This window comes from Cynoglossus semilaevis, chromosome 1 (genome assembly GCF_000523025.1).
Source record: "Cynoglossus semilaevis isolate Cse_v1.0 chromosome 1, Cse_v1.0, whole genome shotgun sequence".
NCBI classification, from domain to species: Eukaryota; Metazoa; Chordata; class Actinopteri; order Pleuronectiformes; family Cynoglossidae; genus Cynoglossus; species Cynoglossus semilaevis.
Genome location: NC_024307.1, coordinates 11,838,498 through 11,857,588, shown reverse-complemented (window position 1 = coordinate 11,857,588; position 19,091 = coordinate 11,838,498). Strand labels below are relative to the sequence as shown.

Sequence of the window (19,091 nt, the reverse complement as noted above, 5' to 3'; positions counted from 1 at the left end):
TTCCCAAACAGGAGAAACTGATTTTGATGTCCAGATTACTGAAGTTGAGTAGTTAAGAACATTTGAGAGTCTTAAAGAACTCCCCAAACATTTACATCACAGTTACGGATAGAGGCTTTAGGATCCTTTTACCTCTACTTAGTTAACCTTTTTAAAACAGTTTCAGGTACTTTTTTTTATCTACTTTTGACAATTTTTGGCTTACTCCTGGTACTTTCTTCTGAATAACTTTTACCTATTTCCTGTTTGTTTTCCTAAAATGTAATCATATTTGGAATACCATTAATCATCTTCCTGGCTAACCTTTAGCTTTTGGCTATATTACTGACACCCATTTTTTGCTAGATTAGTTCATTTTAGCTTATTTTAATATTGTGTTTTTGCAAACTTTTAGTTTTTTTTTCTAAAACAGTGACTAGCAGTTGCTTTTTGCCTATTTTTTTCCAGCCTTGAACCATGTTTTTTCTGTTGAGCTCTTTTTGTGTTTATCTATTAGCTATTTCAGCTAATAAATATGTCATTACTAAAAAAATAGTTAACCAAAACATTGTGCTGAAATATTGAAGTAGGTCTACGATATGTGTCAGGGTCGCACATGTGAGGGTCGGAAATGCATGGGCTATTTATACTGTATAGAGTGACACAGAGGGATATTTTATATGGCTGCAGCATAAGACTGTGGCACAGGCTGTATGAAAGCCAGGGAAACACAAAGAAACTTCTCACACAACATGCTGTCACTATGACAACCAGGCAGAATCATTTAGCCTGATCTCTTGCCATTCCACACAGCACAGAAATCCAATAGCATTTAAGTCTTACGCAACCATGTCAGTGAATCAAGCCTTTTTCTCTCTCAAAAAAAAAAAAAAAAAGATTCAGAGCAGCAGATATGAATTCCTCTCTTACCTTTTTGTTCCTCTCTTACCTTTCAGGAGGTGTGAGGTGCTCAGTGTCTCCGCAAAATCCATCAGGTCAATTTAAGGCTACACCACAAATGGGCCATTGGAACATACCACTGTCCTTTATTGTTGTCTCAGTATTCAAACACAGGGGGGTCAGATAGCTTGCTGTTGATATGTTAGCTGTTGGCAAGTTAGCTGGTGTAATAATGTAACAACTTCTCTACTGGGTTCATTTTGTTCATTGTTTAATTTGTTAATACATGGCGTTCAAGCTCAACTCGTTATGTTCATAGTGCTATTCAAGGGTATTGACTTCTATGGCAATTACTTCTGCTAATTCCAGGTCAAAGTCACATTGTGTGAGTTGGCTAAAAAAAGGAACTTCTTAATGTTAACTTAATGTTAACTTTGAGCTTCTTCTGGGTAAACTTTAAGCTGCGTTTTAAATGTTTTGCTAATTGTCTGTTTTTGGTACCTTTGAGCTTCTTGGCTATTTTATGCTCTCTGATCTATACTTTGCTTAAGCTTAGCTTTGTCTTTTGACCTTCGCTATCTTTTACTTTGGCTAACATAGCTATTTCCAGGCTGATTTTTAGTTAGTTAGGCAACTAACTAACTTTTGGGAGTAACTGGACCTTACTTTTTATAAGCGATGGGCTTACTTTAATATCAAGTATCACTGTCACCAATTTCTGCAGGCGTTTAGCATTGTGTGAGCTAACTTTGGGTTAAAAGTGTTTCTAAATGAACAAATTCTAAATTCTCTATGCAGCTGTAGCAAATACGTTTACATTGGACTGTGTCATGCAGTTATTACATATTTATGAATTGTGTGTGTTTATATGGCACTTGTTTTAGAGCAAATTGTGAAGATGGCCATAGAAACGGTGCAAATGACTATCAAGAAATGTTTCAGACAACGGTGAATACGTCTCTGCATAGATCATGAAGGGGATCTGATGTAATTCCACGTGCAGCAGCAGTCGCGTCTGTTTGCGTTTAAATCGCCCTGAAAATACTGATCAAACACACAGCAAGGCGTGAGAAAAATAAAACTTTTCATTAAATGAAATAAATCGCCGCAGTAATGTGTGTGTCTCTGTGTCTGCTTCGCTGCTTCCACTGGATTATTTTCTACTTCGCGTGCTATCACACAGACGCTTCCCTCATGTATCAATGCGTGATTAAAGGAAACTTCTTTTGGGAAGTGCGGGGAACTACTTTTAGTCGACTTCGGAAGAAGGCGTTTATACCTGTCTAACAGCACTTCAAGGAAACACATTTTAGTATAATAGAAATCGGTCTTTAATCGGAATATATCTATTATCTGCCGGTTTGTGTTATTCCATAGTAATAGCGTTGCATTTTCCTGAGGTTTTACTACGTCGCGGAAGGATCTCATTTTCTCAAGCGAGGGTCGCATATCCGCCCAGTTTTCCGATGTTTCATCTCTGCCCCCCCACACACAGTTGAAAATGGAGTTCGATAAAAGCAGATGTCCTCCAACTTATCCTGGACATTTTTACCCTCTGTATTTTTATTTTACACTCCGGCGTTCAAACTGAAAGCATTTGGACCTCTCTCTCCTTTTCGGGGAGGTTGTGGTGGTGGTTGGGGGCTGCTTTTGGATGCCTTTACTGTAGAGTAACGCGGACACGTTGACGGAGCAACGCTTTGCTGCACACAGTGCTGCCTTTTCCTCTCTCTCCCTCTCACTCTATAAGTCTTGTGTCCGTTGACGTGAAGTTGGGCGAATGGATGCTCGGCAGCCAGCCATAAATTCACTGCCCGACGTTACACTCTGCGTTTTTTGGAGGATTTATACCTAAGAAAAATCGGAACCGTGTTCGTCTGAGACGCTGGTGCGAATGATGGCCCATTTGTTGTGGTCGGATTTTACTTCCAGGGAGGATAAAATGAATCAACGGTTGTCATTATTCCTCCTCCTCCTCCTCGTCGCGATTTAACATTAGAGTTCCAGGCAAGCTAGCGTGGAGCTAGCTCCACTTGTTTCTTATTTTCTTTTATTTACCCTCACCGTAAGGACGTTTCATTTTTGTCAGGCCAAAGGGTTCTTTTAATTACCTTCATCTTTTTACTTACTGTCCGAATTCAAGCGGTGACTTGTACATGTGAAGGAAAATGGTGATATTTATGGCATTTTATCCCGCCGTCACTGCGTCGTCGATGCTATTGCTAGGATTTGGATCCCCGTGAGGAGAAAAATGAGTGAAGATTCAACAAATCCAAACAACGAGTGAGTATCGTTTTTGTTTGAATGTACTCAATTTTTTTACCCACATGTTTTTTTGTTGTTGTTGTAACAGATGTATAATATTGCATTATTACATATACATACTTTACACAATAGGCAATATCAATGTACCATGATATTTACACTCCTGTTAAACTAAATGTATTTGTTTATGGAGAAAATTAAAATAAGAAAGTTTAAAAAACACAAACATTTCAACAGCTTGGATTATAAAAATGGTTATTGCGGATACTGTAATTTGTATGAAGTACAATTTCTTTGACAGGCAATGTCACAGGGCCTATAGTTCAAACTCACCATCATCTTTTAGTATTTAATATAATACATCATCAGCATTTGACAACTCTGGAACATCTTTACTGTGTTAATGAATGGTTATACATGACTGGACATAGAATTATAGGTATTTGCTGCTAAGTATGCGTAGGTATTTGATAACTAATGTTACATGGCTGTTAGTAAACTCATGCAAAACAATAATAGTGTAGTCAATACGATTTCCATGATAGTTCAGTTGATCAGGCAGTGCTTTTTGAGAGTCTAGGTCTATTTTAAAGTGTACTCCATGATTTCCGAATAAAATCATGATTTAAAGTCCGACATAACTCATTTTTGGCTAGAGCTAAGCTTTCGTTTTTCACGTATAAACACATATGATGCGATTGCGACTCGATCGGCGTCGAAAATGGTCTGAAGATGCCATTTTTTATCAATCGCACTCATTTACATATTACAATCTCCATTCATAAAAACGCATTTTTTCTAAAGAAAGGCGTCTCCTTCACACCCAAATCCCGCACAATCCTAGGATGTCGGTTTTTTAATCCGTGTGTGAGGTGTCTGTTTGTGCTCGTCGCGCCCATTTTTAAGTCGCATTTCGCGTGTATGTGTGTGTGCTGTTGTTTTTCAATGAGTCGATCTCTTGTGTGCGCTTGTTGACAGTCAGTGAGAAATATCTGCTTCGGGAGGTGCTGCGGTCACATGATTCCCCCTCCATTCATAAAGTACCTGCCTGCCCATTCACAGCACTGTACGCTGTTTTCGCATTGCACCTCCGTGCACACAATGCATTTCCTGCACACAAAAAGCCCCCACATGGTAAACACCAGCGCTCCCCTGTCAGCCACATGTTTTATTTAAACGCAACGTTTCCTCTTCTCAAGCGGATATATGGTCTTTGTTAATCTATTTGTCACAGAGGAAGTCATATGTGCTCTTCGGCCATTTACTGTGTCGTGGTTTAATGTTGGAAACACACCCATGTTTTTCCCCTATCCCTGTATTAGGTTAATTCACATTATACCTGAAGGCGTTGTTGTGGACTACACCATTGGTTTTTATGTTACAGGTGCTCATCTGTTTATACATTTTATACCGTGGTACTATGTCTAAGTTGATTTTGTTATTAGTTTTTCATCTGTTCTATTTAAATTTGAATTCTCTTTTTTAACATTGCACTTGAATTGCTGGTGGGAAATATAACACATTACTTTAATATACTTTGTTACTTTGATATGAGTAATGAACTAAACGTGTTTTATTTATCTACTAACATTCAGTGAGCTGGTAATAGAAAACACACTGAAGATTTAAGGTACACAATGTACAATGTAGATTAAGTTCAACACTATGGTTAGATGTGGATAATTCAAATCATTTAACATTTTATGTATTATATTGGGTTTATTAAACTTTGGTTAAAGGTAAAGGTGGATTAAATGGGAGAAAATACCGATTGTACAGATTTGACCTGTGATCAATATTTAACTTAGATTAAATATCTTAAATACCCTTTTTCATTGGTACATACGTCAAAGAACACATTGTGAATGACAATGAAATATTTTAGAAAAGCTATGATATCAAATATTCCAGTCTGATAACAATATTTTCAAATGTTCATTAAGTAAATGTGTTTTGTTCTTCCTACAACTAACATGTTATTGAATAAAGTTGACGTTACAGTTTTACACAGAACAGATGCTAGTACTGTACAATTGCAGTAAGCCAAAAAACAAAGATTATGACCTCTGCACGTACTTGATGGGTTTCATTAATTACTAAAAGCCACTTTAAGTCCTTCTGTGCTTTTTAGGTGTCAAATCAGGATTACTATATACTATGTACTTCAGAAATCCCAAACAAGGTGACATCATAGCTATGACAATACGACTACTCCTACTTGTCATGACTCAAATAAGGCATTTTTTTTAGAATTTTTAAATTATATTTACCAACAACTGGTTTCACATTCAAAATGTTTTTTCTAACATACTGTAATTATGCTGACACAATGGGAAACCTGGTTGCTTGACAAAAGATTGGGCTGTTAATGTGTGTCTCTAGATATGATTCCTGATTTGCTGAATTCTAAAGATTTCTTAATCTTCATTTTTAAAATAACCCAATAGAATAACAGTAAATGTGAGATATTTCACACCCTCTGTCATAGTTGCTGAAATCATTGCTGGTATTTAAAGTGTTTCTCACAGTTGTGTGGTCTTTTTTTACACAGTGACTCACTGCTATCTTAATTGATAAGATGAAGTCAGATGCATTTTCTTTTGAGAGAAAAAAAAGCCTCTTTGTGAAGTGTGTGAACTGGTTGTAATTAGGGACATTCTGTGCTTGCTTTCCCGTAGCCGCCGCTGTAAAAAACATTTTTAATTTTAAAATCGTCACCAAAAGTGTCAGTGTTCCTGAAGTGGTTTTGTCTAAATGGTGGGTGGTAAACCATGCATGTGTACACACAGCACGCCCTTTTTTGAGAACATGTTACTTGGCTTTGGTGAAACTGTGTTCACAAGACTGCAATGACAGGAAGCCACAGAAAGTCCTGTCTCTGGTGTAAAGAGTGCTGTGAACTGGCCAGCATGAGTTTTGCAGCTTTTCATAGTACGTTCTATTTATAAAATAAACTTGATGCAACTGAAGCCATGTAATTGATATATCATAAATGTAAAACTTAAATTTGAATAGTCAAAAAGCTACATGATAAGGGGTTTCCTCTCTGAAAGAGTGATGTGGGATTATTTTACATGATATTAATCTTTTGTAGGCACACACGTACACATAAGTTGTTGTTTTCAGAAACCTAGAAAAAGGCTTTTTTTTTTACACAAAGAGTCTGCCATGTTGGAACACCATGTTTTTATAGTCAACAATTTAAGTACTTTTTAGGTTTCTTTTATAACAGTAGACAGCCATATGTTGCTCAACATAGATGGACTAAATGTTGAATGGTGTCAAATTACCTCTTTATCTTTCACCTTTAAAGTTTGAAATCTAACAGACAATACGGCATAGCTACATTTTAAGCAGCTACTACTGATTTTTTTAATTGTTTTAAGCCCATCCCTCAGTAAAGGTCACTTGCCTTATGGCCTTGAATATGCCACATTAAGGACTTCATTGATACAAATTCCTTTAGTAGTGTGGTTTTAGTTTCCACTCAGGTGACCCTCTATGATCCCCACTCTCCCTGTTCGCTTCCTATCTGTGTGATTGATTTGACGGCTCAGTGTTTTATCTGCCAGTGTGGGTGTCGTGATCTTATCACCTGAGGGCTGTTTTGCTCAGTCCTGCTGTTGGAGATCTTTCCAAACACATTCCACCCAAACAGCCCCCATCATGCTTAGAAACGACAAAGGAGACGGATATTTCAGCTGTTAGGGGATAGTGCTTTATGACCTGCTTAATTGCCCGTATCCTGTGGCCCTGTTGCTAAACTAAATAATTTCCTGGACCTTTTTTAGAGATTTGGGGTCACTGCCAGTTGTTCAATGTGACCATCATGAACACTTTGCTTTACTAGCTGGTCATATCCTAAGCTATGGCGATGTTTAACTTTTGATAGTGTTTCCTAAACTGAGTATGTCTTTTTCATGCCCCTCTATTCTTTTAAGGAAGTGTTACTTGTGACTACAGTGGTTTACATACTGTAGACCAGTAAAATGTGTTACTTGACACCTATACTGCATATGTAAGGGCATACATTCCTGGTTGATTGGTAGACATTAAACACATTAGATTTAGGTCTATGTGGATATTTTAAATTTATTACAGAAATGCTATCATGTATTTAGTCATACAAAATTCACCAGATTCTTCAGATTAAGTTAGAAGTTTATGTTTTGGTTTTCTGATTTATCGTAAAAAGAGCCAGCAGGTTAGAACAGTCTGTAACCCAGACATCAACATACTAAACAGGCCTTGTTCAGTGGTAGGCTGTTCCATACACGTGTGCTTGAACTAAGTCTGAATGCTGTGTATTTTAAACCCTGCCCACTTCCCTCTTATAATTTTCATTTCCTCTCCAAGTATTTTAGGAGCATGCATACAGAGTTAAAAAATGTCAGCTATGTATTTTAAGCTTATTTACAGCCCTTTTTTATTTTAAAGACAGGATACATTGGCGTGGATGTAAGCTGTACATCTGAGCTGTTGAGTCTAGGATCAAACAACCTTGCAGTGTTTTTTGTCTCCAGAAGAAGGGCTTGTCTTCATATCTTCTTCTGGGAGCAGGGGTCTAATGTTCACAGACCATATCTCAATGCCTCCAAGAAGTGCTTTTAGCACTAAATGTCTGAATTATGGATATTGTTTTCAGTTGTGCTGCATGCAGGAGCATGAAGGCTGGGACTTCTTGTCAGTCCTTTGCTGCAGCTGGGCCGCGATGGTTCTTTTCCTGCGAGGCAACAGACATAAAAGGGCACAGATGTAAATCCCAAACCTTGTGTCTTTGATTGAGTTTCCAAACGCTTTGAAAACAGGAAGGGGTTTTGTGTGTGTGTGTGTGTGTGTGTGTGGGTGTGTGTGTGTGTGTGTGTGTGTGGGTGTGTGTGTGTGTGTGTGTGTGGGTGTGTGTGTGTGTGTGTGTGTGGGTGTGTGTGTGTGTGTGTGTGGGTGGGTGTGTGTGTGTGCTTTTTGTACATACACTTGGGAACATTTGGCATGTGTATGTGTTTCTGGGAGAGATGGGCCTTTGTCCTCAAAAAGAAAACTTGAGGAAACTTAGCCTTAAAATAATCAAAGTAGTCATGGTATATCTACTTACACTTCTACTAATCTTAACCAGTAATAATTCTAGAATCAACAGAATACAGCTTGTAGTTTAATATAAACCTACTGGGCTTCTGATGTTTACAGCAATGATGATTGTAATAATATATTCCTAACAACAAGATAGGCTGTAACCTCTCATAACTTCTCTGAACATCTATGGGTCTCCATCATGGTTTGGTGGTTTGTCCCACCAAGTTTCTTCAGATGTAGATAGTTTCACCCGCAGTTTGTCGGCTGCTGTGTCCCCTCAGCTTTCCATTTCCCCCCTCGGTTTCAGAATAACTATAACAAGCAGAGGTTTGGGTCCCTGGGGAGTACTTTTACATCAAAGTAGACCAAAGACACCACAGCAGTCGAAATCTGTGGTTTTGTTCTTACTTATTTCTCTTTCTTTCTTTCTTTCTTTCTTTCTTTCTTTCTTTCTTTCTTTCTTTCTTTCTTTCTTTCTTTCTTTCTGCAATGGCAAGCAAAATGTTTTAATTTTCCCAATGCTTGTGGTTTAAATAAGGATTATCTCAATATGCTGCTTTGATTGATGCTTGAGAATAGTTCTCTGGCATTTGATACGCATATGTGATTCTTTTGATTTATAGCACCACAGGGCAGCGGGACCTAAAACAGTGTTGTTAGGGCTGCAGTCCCAATCCAGTAATGGATGGGTTGGTTAGAAAATCAATGTTAGAAGCCATGTTGGAATGAGCAGTTTTGACATTCATTTACTGTTGTAGGTCCGACTTTGATTTGCGCTACGTGCTAATTTGACCATTTATATGTTGTGGCTAAGGAATGTTACCAGTGAATTTGTCCTCATGTGATTGACTGTGATTAGATGACAGTGGTGAATTGGCAGTGTAGTTTCACTATTTGACTTGGACTTTGCATTTTTCTGAGTCAGTTTGTAGTTAAACAAAATTTTCTTGCGAGGTCGATGACTCACCAGCAGCCTGAGGTGTGGAGAGGCGAGGCAAATTTTTTATTCACTTTTCCCTATAACCAGTATAATACTTTTTACTCCATTTAGGGTTGTGTAGCAGTTTCAGGTTGTTATAAGTAGGGATGCACTGAATATTGGGCCACCAAAAATTATCAGGTGAAATTGAAAAGACTTTTATCATCAAAACAACATGGCCGAAACAGGAAGTTATGATGACGCAAGGAAAACCCGCGGCCAGTGCAGGCTTGTCTGCAAGTGACAACATGTCTGCAATGTGAACGTATTTCAATATATCTGAGAATGACCCACGGATATCGTTTTGCAAAATGTGTAATGCTGAAATTTAAAAAAGGTGTGAAAAGGACACTCATAGAGTCTGTCAGCACACAATTCACTGAGATCTAATCGAATCCCCAGCACTTTTCGCAACTGTACTTGAGCCGCGTTATTAGGATCATTACTTAGATGCGGGAATCAAGCAGCGCGCACAAGAAATGATCCAGGCCGTGATAAGCAGGGAGAACCCGCTTGGAGACGGAGAAGCTGAGAGTGCATGGGAAGGAGAGCAGTGTTCCAGATGAGGGGCAGGCATCTCGTTGTCTGATATGTTCTATGAGCTCCTGCAAGAGAGTGCCTCAAATAATAATAATAATGATAGGTGGGCTATTATATTCTGACTTCCTATGTGACTATTAGTTGATTTTATTTCTCGGCTAGACATTTGTTAATGAATTATTTTGACAATTATTAATGTATTATTTATTTATAGTTATAGTTATAGCCATAAATGCAATTGTAATTGGCATAGTATTTTCTTTCGGTGTTTCGGTTTTCGGCCTTGGTTTCCTCATTTTTGATTTCGGCCAGGAATTTTAATTTCTGTGCATCTCTAGTCTTTAGACATTTTCCTGTTATTGGTCCACTTTTTAATAATAGCTCCTAACACACAGTCCCTTCAAAAGCATCCTGTATTTAATTCTAATTTATAATTTGCACTGCTGGGTCATATTGGTGTTTGTTTTGGGCATGTCTGCACTCTTGAGTTTGCCACTGGGTATTTAGGGGACTTGAACCATGGCTAATGGCCTTGCTGGTTTGCAGCGTTCAGATTAGATCCACTGTTGGAATTGATGATGGACTCCCAGATTTCCATGCTATTTTTATTGTCAATGAGGCGTGATCACAGAAGGAGAAAAACTGCACCACTTTACTCAACTTACTTGTAATTTTGAGTTGAACATGGTTTGCATTTTTACAAATGGCGAGGGTGGATATTTATCAGCTTATCTGCTGTTTACCAGACTTATACTTCAGTTGATCCTTATTAAATACAATAATTTTATTGGTCATGCTCAAGCGTTTTAGGAAATGTAAAACTATCCATATTTTCTATGATAACAGGTTAAATATAACCACCCATTTAAGTAAGCAAAGCACATGAGTCACACCCACAGTGGCTTTTAACGTCATCGTCTGTTCGTGCCTGTGTGTGCCTGTGTTTTTTCTGATTGCTTTCCTGTCTGAGGATAATCTATAGAATCGGATTGGGATAAGTACCTTGTGTTTATTTCCCAATGATATTTTAATGATTTCCCACCTCAAAAGCCCTGCTGGCCAAAGTGGTCTAGTGAAGCTTGACCAAGCTTGACAGGCTTCCTCCGGTTTTGATATAGAAGGAGAAATAGGGAGGGAGAAAAGATGGAAAACAGGAGGGGGGGGGGGGGGGGGGGGGGTGTTTTTCTGATGCTAATGAAAGAAGGAATGGTTTTCCAGCTTTTAGCTTGCAGAGTGTGTTTTCCCTGCAACATGCTCTGCTGCCTGGACATTGTGGGAGGACAAAACTCCAGGCTCGGGATCCAATAACGTGAAATTTCAGCAGAGAAGCAGCCATTGTGTAGCAAGAGGCAGCCGAGGAGGGGTTGGATAGAGGGGGAGATGGAGTGGAACAGAGGGGGGTGACTTGGCCAGCACCCAGGGCTCAGGCCACATCCTTTCTCTCTCTCCACTCCTCTCCTTATGTACTCCTCTTCCTTCTCCTCCATCCCATCATCCCCCCCTCCTTTCTTTCTTTCAAACCCCCATGCCCCTCTGTTCCACTCCCCTTTGGGGTGGGAAGCCCAAGGCTGAGACCAGAGCAAAGCATGATGGCAGCCTGAAGCCCAGTGAGCCATGGGCCGCAGCAGCAGACAAACGGCCACTTTGTCCACTTAGAAAATGGTTGTCCCAGGATCCCCCTTCTCCACCACACACTGGAGCAGCTAGCCTTGAGGCCCAAACCTTCCTTGTGTACACGTGTTCTTTTCAACATAGACTTACTTCATTCAAATAGATTCAAGTGTTGAGCATCACTTTAGTTTTAGTTTGTGTAATGTTTTGAATAACACCAAAGCCTACATGCCATAAATTAATACGGGGCTATTAATTTATGGCATGTAGGTCCAAAAAATTCCATCATGAACTAACTTTTAGTTCACTAAACTCTGTTTTATCAAGCAAAAGGACAAAGCTATTTAGTGTTTTCAGTGACCACCCTAAATTCTTTTGTCAAACTAAACTAATGTAAAGTTTTTGCCTGTAAAAAAGATACTTGCAAAACTTGCTGTTTTGCAAATTCTCGTTTTTCCTAAAACATAAGCAGATCAAGGGTCTTATGGATTCTCCTTGGTTTCATTTTCAATAGGAGACACATCTGGACTGCAAACAGGCCAGCAAAAGCAAAGCAATGTTGTCACACATTGTAGGCTAAGCTACGGTATTTCTTAGATGTTAATATATTTAAAGTTAAATTAATTAAGAAATATTCTCCAAGTCTTCACAGCAACATTTGCCATACCTTGCTTGTGTAAAAACTCTCTTTCTATTTCTAAGTTAGATATTGTGAAAAAAATATAATCTATCTGCCATACAAAATGTTTTGCTTTTTTTGTTTTGAAAAAGTGTAGTAACTGTATATTTACTTTTTAATAACTTTTATGTGAAAATATACATTGCTGAAAATTGTTGAATGTTCCCATGGTCTCCATCTTCAGCCATGTTCTTCTCCCCCCAGTCCATGGTTATTCTTTCAACCCTCCCCTTTTTTGGCTTTCGGTCGGAAATTAAGTCAGTCATCCAGCAGAATAACTTGAAATAATCTGAAATGGGGGCTCCTTTCTCACTCTCTCTCCCTCCTCTTTTCCCTCCCCTGCTCCCATGCCCAGACCAGCTGATCTGCTTCCGCTCTCAATTGTATGTCCAGTGGACTGTGTGCTCCCAGCAAGGGGTGTGGAGTTCAGTCTTTGTTTCCAATATTCCACTGAACTCTCCCGCCCTCTCTCATTCTCTCTCTCTCTCTCTCTTTCTCTGTTTGTGTGTCAGTGGTGGATGGATTGTATTAGGTATTGGCAATCGGTATTGGGAATTGGCACGCTTAGAAGCCAAGTTCATAACTGTTGATTATTAACAGTTTTACGGCAATATTCGTTGCATGCATATATTTCTATCTGCACCAGTTGTGGATCAGAGGATCAGAGTTGTGGTTGCTGGCATGTGTGTGATGGTGGGTCTAAAGGGTCAGGCCTTGGTCATTGTACCCTGTCATGGCTGAGCGACACCAGCGCCTGCCTTCTGTTCACCCCAGGGACCCCTGTCTGACTGACAGCCCCTCCTGCACTCATCACCCGCATCCTTTATTAGTGGGCCGTAGAGGGGGTGCAACAAAAATAGTGTTTCCCTCTTTATTGTCTGTTATGCTGCTAAATATGTAATATGTATTGTCTTCACCAACTGGAGGGAGGGGGGGGGTGAAGATTCTGGTAAATTTAAGAACAACAAAACAGCATTACTTTGAGGTTGCGAAGGGGAAGTGAGTTATGGGTTTTGTCTTTCTCATTTGTTTCCCATGCAGTTGCTGAGGTCATGTTGACGTTAAAAAAAGAGAACAAGCAATTAGATTAATAGAAGAAGCTATAGGCGTGTTGTATAATTCTGTTGCATATAATGCCTATGATACAAATGACAAAGAAAAGCAGTTGACTCATATAGACCGACAAACTTCTGAAAAATTCTTAGGGTAAATCCACATAACTAATCAAAATTTAAATTAATGGGAATTCTGCTGTGGCCATCTGTGAACTGTGTCACCCCGGCATTTGATTTATTATATTTATTCTTTTTATAACAGTTTTATAAACGTGTGTAACAACTTTAGAAATGAGAAATCATTTCTAAAATGAAATCTTTTACATATTTCTTTCTACTTGCTCTTTGATTTATTACTAACCAATAACTTGGACACAGGTTTGTCAAGGGTGTGGGAGGCAGGAGTACAAAGGTCAGCCTTATAGAGTAGGCCAGGATCGAGAGAGGTGTGCCTCTAAAGAAGAGTAAGCTGCCAAGAGATTTGTACATCCTCTGGTAACTGTGATCCCTGTTTCTGATTGAATTAGTGGTAAAAGCTGGAACTCTTGTACAAAAGAGTTTCTACCAAGTGGTGACTCAGTGATGTTGTTCATAATGGGTCAACCCGGATGTTGGCTACCGAGCAATGTGTCACAGGAAGGCATCCGGCAGATGAATTTTACACTTGATGTGCCTGTTAATTTCAGCTTTCACGTCTTACTCTATGTTAATGTGTTACCAGAGATTTTTGTAAAATGCTGCCATCAGCTCACTCTGACCTTTGTCATTTCCGGCAGCCCAGTGCTGTTATCTAATCAGGGAAGCATCTGACTTTATGTAAAATACTAGAGAAAAAAAGATGATCTGTGATAGAAAAGAAATTTAGTAATAATATTTTAGTATTGTAGTAATTGCTTCTTTGTATTTAATATCTTTAAGCTTTTTGCTGACTTATAATGAGTATTTAAATGTCCCTCTTATGTTGAGAACTTTGCTTTAGCTTCGGTGTACAGTTTATACTGTACTTGTTCAAACTAAAAAATAACAATATAGTTCTTCTTTTCATTTTTAGTTTGTGGTGATTGCCAATATAAAGAGATCAATGCATTTTGAATGAGGTTTGTAAATGCAAGCATGAGGGTGAAAGTTCAGCTTTCAGAGTTCAGGTTCACCTCAAGTTGCTGGAAGTTGTAACAGGTCTAATAACAGTTTAGTTAACAATTGATCTTTGATCTTTCTCTTTGCCCTCTCTTTGATTAGAATTGCTGCTAGTTTTTTATTTCGCTGTTGACAAGCAAGATAAGAAATCTTGGTTCTTTGCTCTCAGAATCTAAAACATTTTGATTTCCACTCAGGTCTCAGATCTCATCATTTTGCTCTCTGGCCTCAGAACTCTGCTTTACTTTTATCAGATGCCACACCATGTGATACATTAGATGGCAAACTTTGAACTGTTGATGACAGCATTAACACAGTAAACTGTATGGATAACAGTTGTCCTACCTTCATATAACGTAACTGAATAACATACAGCAATTACAGTGTTCACCAAAAGACACACACACATGTGGGTTATGAGTTTGTAACACAAACCTCCAACAAAGGTTATTCACGTTACACAGTTTTAACATATCCCTTGTTCAGAGACTGAACAGTCTCTGCTGTAAAATTTCATTGCCTATTCCTTTTGCATGCATAATTTCCAATGACAATTAGTATTCTCTAATGCAACAGTATCTAAGTTATATATTTTATTAATGTATCACTACATTACTACTATTCCATCACAATTCATTTATCTAATTTGTGAATGTTTTGAGACTAAGAAATATTAACACTTGGTGTGAAAAGAAGATTGTGTGAACTGGAGTCTTTGTCGTGTTTTGTCTAGTCTGAAAGTACCTGCTGTAGGGTAAAGGTTGGAAATCAGCAGTCACCACAGCCTGAACTTGGCCACATGGTCAGTCACCCTCTGGGTGAACTGAGGTTAAACATACACTTCAGATGGAGACTTTTGAAGATTTAGCCAAAAAGCCTTGTAAAGACACAGATACTTGAATATACATATAATCCACTGATGAGTTTCTGAAACCAGGCTATCTATTTTTTTGGGTTTTGATGGAAACCTCACGCCTGGTTGTCACTGGTTCTTTAAATATCTGTCTGGGCACAGTCTCAATATAAAAATATTTGTTTTGTTAAATGTTAAAGTCAGATAATTACACAATAGGGTGCTTTGGTTATTTAGATGTTTTTTTCTTCTTGTTTGAAGTCTGCCAGCTGATTAAAAGTTTGTTTAAAAGATTGTTCCACTAGATAGAAAGTTGATATTGCAAGTGCCAATTAACACTACAAACTTAAATAACAGCAGTCATATGCTATTTTCATGTTTGTGAATATATACAGAGGTAGGCAAAAATTGTACTCAAGTAAAAGTACTGTTACTTCAGAATAATATTACTCAAGTAGAAGTAAAAAGTAGTCATTCAAATAATTACTTGAGTAAGAGTAAAAAAGTCATGGTGAAAAAAACTACTCAAGTACTGAGTAACTTTTGAGTAACATTGATTTATTTTTTAATGGGCATTCAATCAGCTAGACAAAATTACAGAGAGGATCCTATCCTATCAATAAAATAATAAAATAAAACAAATTAATTAAATACCTTAAATAAAATAATCTTTAGGTAAATTCAAGTAAAAATACAAGTACAAAGTGTACATAAAGATATAGATATACTGGATCATGGATGAACAGAGAACTGGATACTGGATAGCTAAAGCTTTATCTCTGATGAAAGTAACAAGCTCAGTATAGCCTAATGTAGCGGAGTAAGAGTACTGTTTCTTCTTCATAAAGCTACTCAAGTAAAAGTAAAAAGTATAGTGATTTAAAACTACTCCTAGAAGTATTTCCTTTTGAAAAACTTACTCAAGTAAATGTAACTCATTACTACCCACCACTGGACATATTACACAGTTTTGCATTGTAGGGACCAAATAACCAGTCAACTGCTAAAATAAATAGTAGTAGTAATAATAAGTAGTAATTTGTCAGTCAGGAAAATTAGTTGCAGTATTCCAGTAGAAGAAACAGACATAGCCTTTGAAGTAAACCAGAATTAGTTCCATTGGTTTTGGAGGAACCTGAAAACAGAACAACCTTGATCGCCATAATCTCAGTGCTCCTTGTTTGTTCCACCTCTTGATCTTTCTCCACCAAACTTCCCATCCCCTTTCCAGATGAGTCCCAGAAACTACTGATTTTAAAACAATAAAACTGCACCTTTGTGTCAATTTGTTACATCTGTTCCCTCATGGATTAGTTCAAAGTAAACTGCTGTTGTTACTTGCATCCATCGACTTACTAAAGACAGTAAATGAAGTGTTTTTAGCAAGTTAAGAGGGTCTCCAATGTGAACCCTCAGGGTGGGATTTCTCCCAGAGCTTCCAAATACCAGTTTGTGGAATAGAAGGAAAAACCTTATGTAAATCACCTCACAGTTGTGCACAACTTTACAAGGAAAGGGCGCCAAAAACATTACAAATCATTTGTTATTACGAGCAGAGAGAAGAATTTAGTTCATAATAAAATGGCCCCAGGACAAATTAAACTATGGCAGGCCCACACAGTCTTAGTAATTAATAGGAAACTCTTATTTTGTGCAGGCTACATAATGTATGCTAGAGATTTATTTTTTTTATTATTTTTTTTGCAGTGGTTGAATGCATGTAGGCTGATATTTGAAGTGTTGTTTTAGTTCTTAGGATGCTTTTGTGGTCAGGTGATGAGTAACATTAAGGCTCTTAACAGCCCTTAAAGACATGGTAATGATAGATATTTTACCAACAGTTTGATCACTAAACCGTTTCTTTTTCCTTTTTCACAGTGACAGTTATGCGCGTGTAAGAGCAGTGGTCATGACTCGGGATGACTCCAGCGGTGGGTGGCTCCCCCTAGGTGGTGGAGGTCTTAGCTGCGTTACTGTCTACAAGGTCAGCCGGGCAGACGACAGCGGCAGCACCCACAGTGGAAGCAGCGGAGGAAGCAGCAACAACATCAGTCCCTGTAGCCCTAGTCCCAGTCCCAGTCCTACCACTGTGGAGTTCCACATCAAGGGTGAAAGGCTCAAAGACAAACTGGTAAGGAAACAATCTGACCAATTTGTTGCAAGTGATGTGCATCCTTATTAGCTACACTGCAAACATCTCTTAGACATTATAGTTGGAACAGAGAAAATAAAGCATCGATACATACAGTATGTAAAAGTAACAGAAGATTGGGTTGTCCTGATGAAGTTTTGTCCCGGTTTTGTTACCTCTATACCTAGGGAATTCAACTGAATAATTATACTGTCAAGCACAATTAAAAGTGTATAAAAATAGCCTGCACCTTGCTCTCTTCACCTTACTTGCAAAATAACACACATTATATGGAAATGAGACTTTCTATATAATGTATATTCCCTCAAAGTTGTAAACAATAAACATCTGTTTGGTCACTAAAAGGTCGAGTACAGATCATTTTTAGTCACACACTAAAAGATCAGTCTGACCTGCATTTTCAGTTGTTCTGCCTCTTAATATGAACTCAGGACAGACAAACCACACGTATTACCTTCTCTAGGATGAAATCATCAAGAGGACCCGTGTTCCCAGATGCCTCTCTTTCTCTGCCTTACTCACACATATTCACACTCAAACAGGAAGTGGTTGTTTGGCTTTCCTCCATGGCGCAGGTGTCTGAAAATAGGAGCAAACTACGTGATGCTGTGATGCATGATGACATCATCAGGGAGAAGGGCAGATTACTCAGTAGAGGAGAATGTGGGATGAGGGATGTGGGAAACAAGCAACAGGCCTGAAATGAACCTAAAAGATGGAAAGGCTGATAAAAAAAGCACATTTTGTTCCATAATCATACAAATATTTGTTTTTATTTATTTTTAAATGAACATTACTTTTTGTGTAAAAAAATAGATGTGGCAATAAACTACGTCAGAATATAGTACTTAAATTCAGAAATATTCTTTTTTGTGTCTTGGAGGAATAGTGTTATACATCTACTTATTTTCACTGTGGCTGTGTCCGAAACCGACAACTCTGCACCCTACATAGTGTGCAACATAGGGGGCGTAGTGGTGCCAGAATGTTCTCCATAAATGGTGCTCAATGTATCCCTCAATTCACTGCAAAATCTATTGGACAACCTATGATCACTACCCAAAGCAATAGATCCCAGATTTCCCAGAAGTTGCAAGTTATTTCGGATTCATTTACATTACAAAGCATATAAACGTGTCATTACAGGCAAAATTGCATTACAGTTATGACCCACTTGTAATATGGTCATTATGTGTTGCTGATGTAAAGAAAGTTCTGTTCTGTGGTAATTAAAGTGTAAGTCTGGGTGTGTGTCAGATGTGTGTGTCAGATCTGTCTGGTATTTTCCACAGAACAGAGTAGACCACCATGATGCATAGTCTACTGGGCTTCCTGATGATTTAACATGAGAGGCAGCTTTTACACTATAGGCGTCTAATTCAGTTTATCTTCTTTTACTGAACACATTTAATGTGTGTTTGTATTTATGAAGTGTTTACATTTTCCGCGTTGCTATCCAGCGCTTGTGTGTTTGGCAAGGGACAGGGTGTGACGAGAATGTTCTCGTCCAGACAGGGTACAGCCGTGGTGCACAGACCCCGACAAGTGCTCTGCCTTGTGGTAATACACCCCTATCATCATTGTAGTCTACCCCTAGCCACCACAACAAACACCCAGCCATCTGTAGGTCTGTCAGGATGCCACCCAGTGCCAGGGTGTTGGCTTCCACTACGGTTCTATGAGTGTGTAAGAACCAGAAGAGGCAGAGGACACCTGGACAGACCCTGTTTAGTCTAAGATAACAGGAGTAAAAGATAATCCAGATATGACTGCATAATCACACTTCAACAGCATTTCCAAAGATGCTTTGTCAGTGATTTTAAAATAGACGTAACACGCAACCCTGTAGGACTCTCCAAAAGAAATGATAC

General features: G+C 38.5%; 1 protein-coding gene across 1 annotated transcript in view; it reads left to right on the top strand.

Moving 5' to 3' along the window:
- The first annotated feature begins 2,089 nt into the window (after positions 1-2,089).
- The window catches only part of spred1 (sprouty related EVH1 domain containing 1), a 34,114-nt gene continuing 17,112 nt past the window's right edge, over positions 2,090-19,091 (top strand). The window contains exons 1-2 of the mRNA XM_008311173.3: positions 2,090-3,162; positions 16,947-17,199. Of these exons, the coding sequence (XP_008309395.1) occupies positions 3,131-3,162; positions 16,947-17,199 (285 nt within the window). The 5' untranslated portion in view covers positions 2,090-3,130. The remainder of the gene's footprint in view (positions 3,163-16,946; positions 17,200-19,091) is intronic.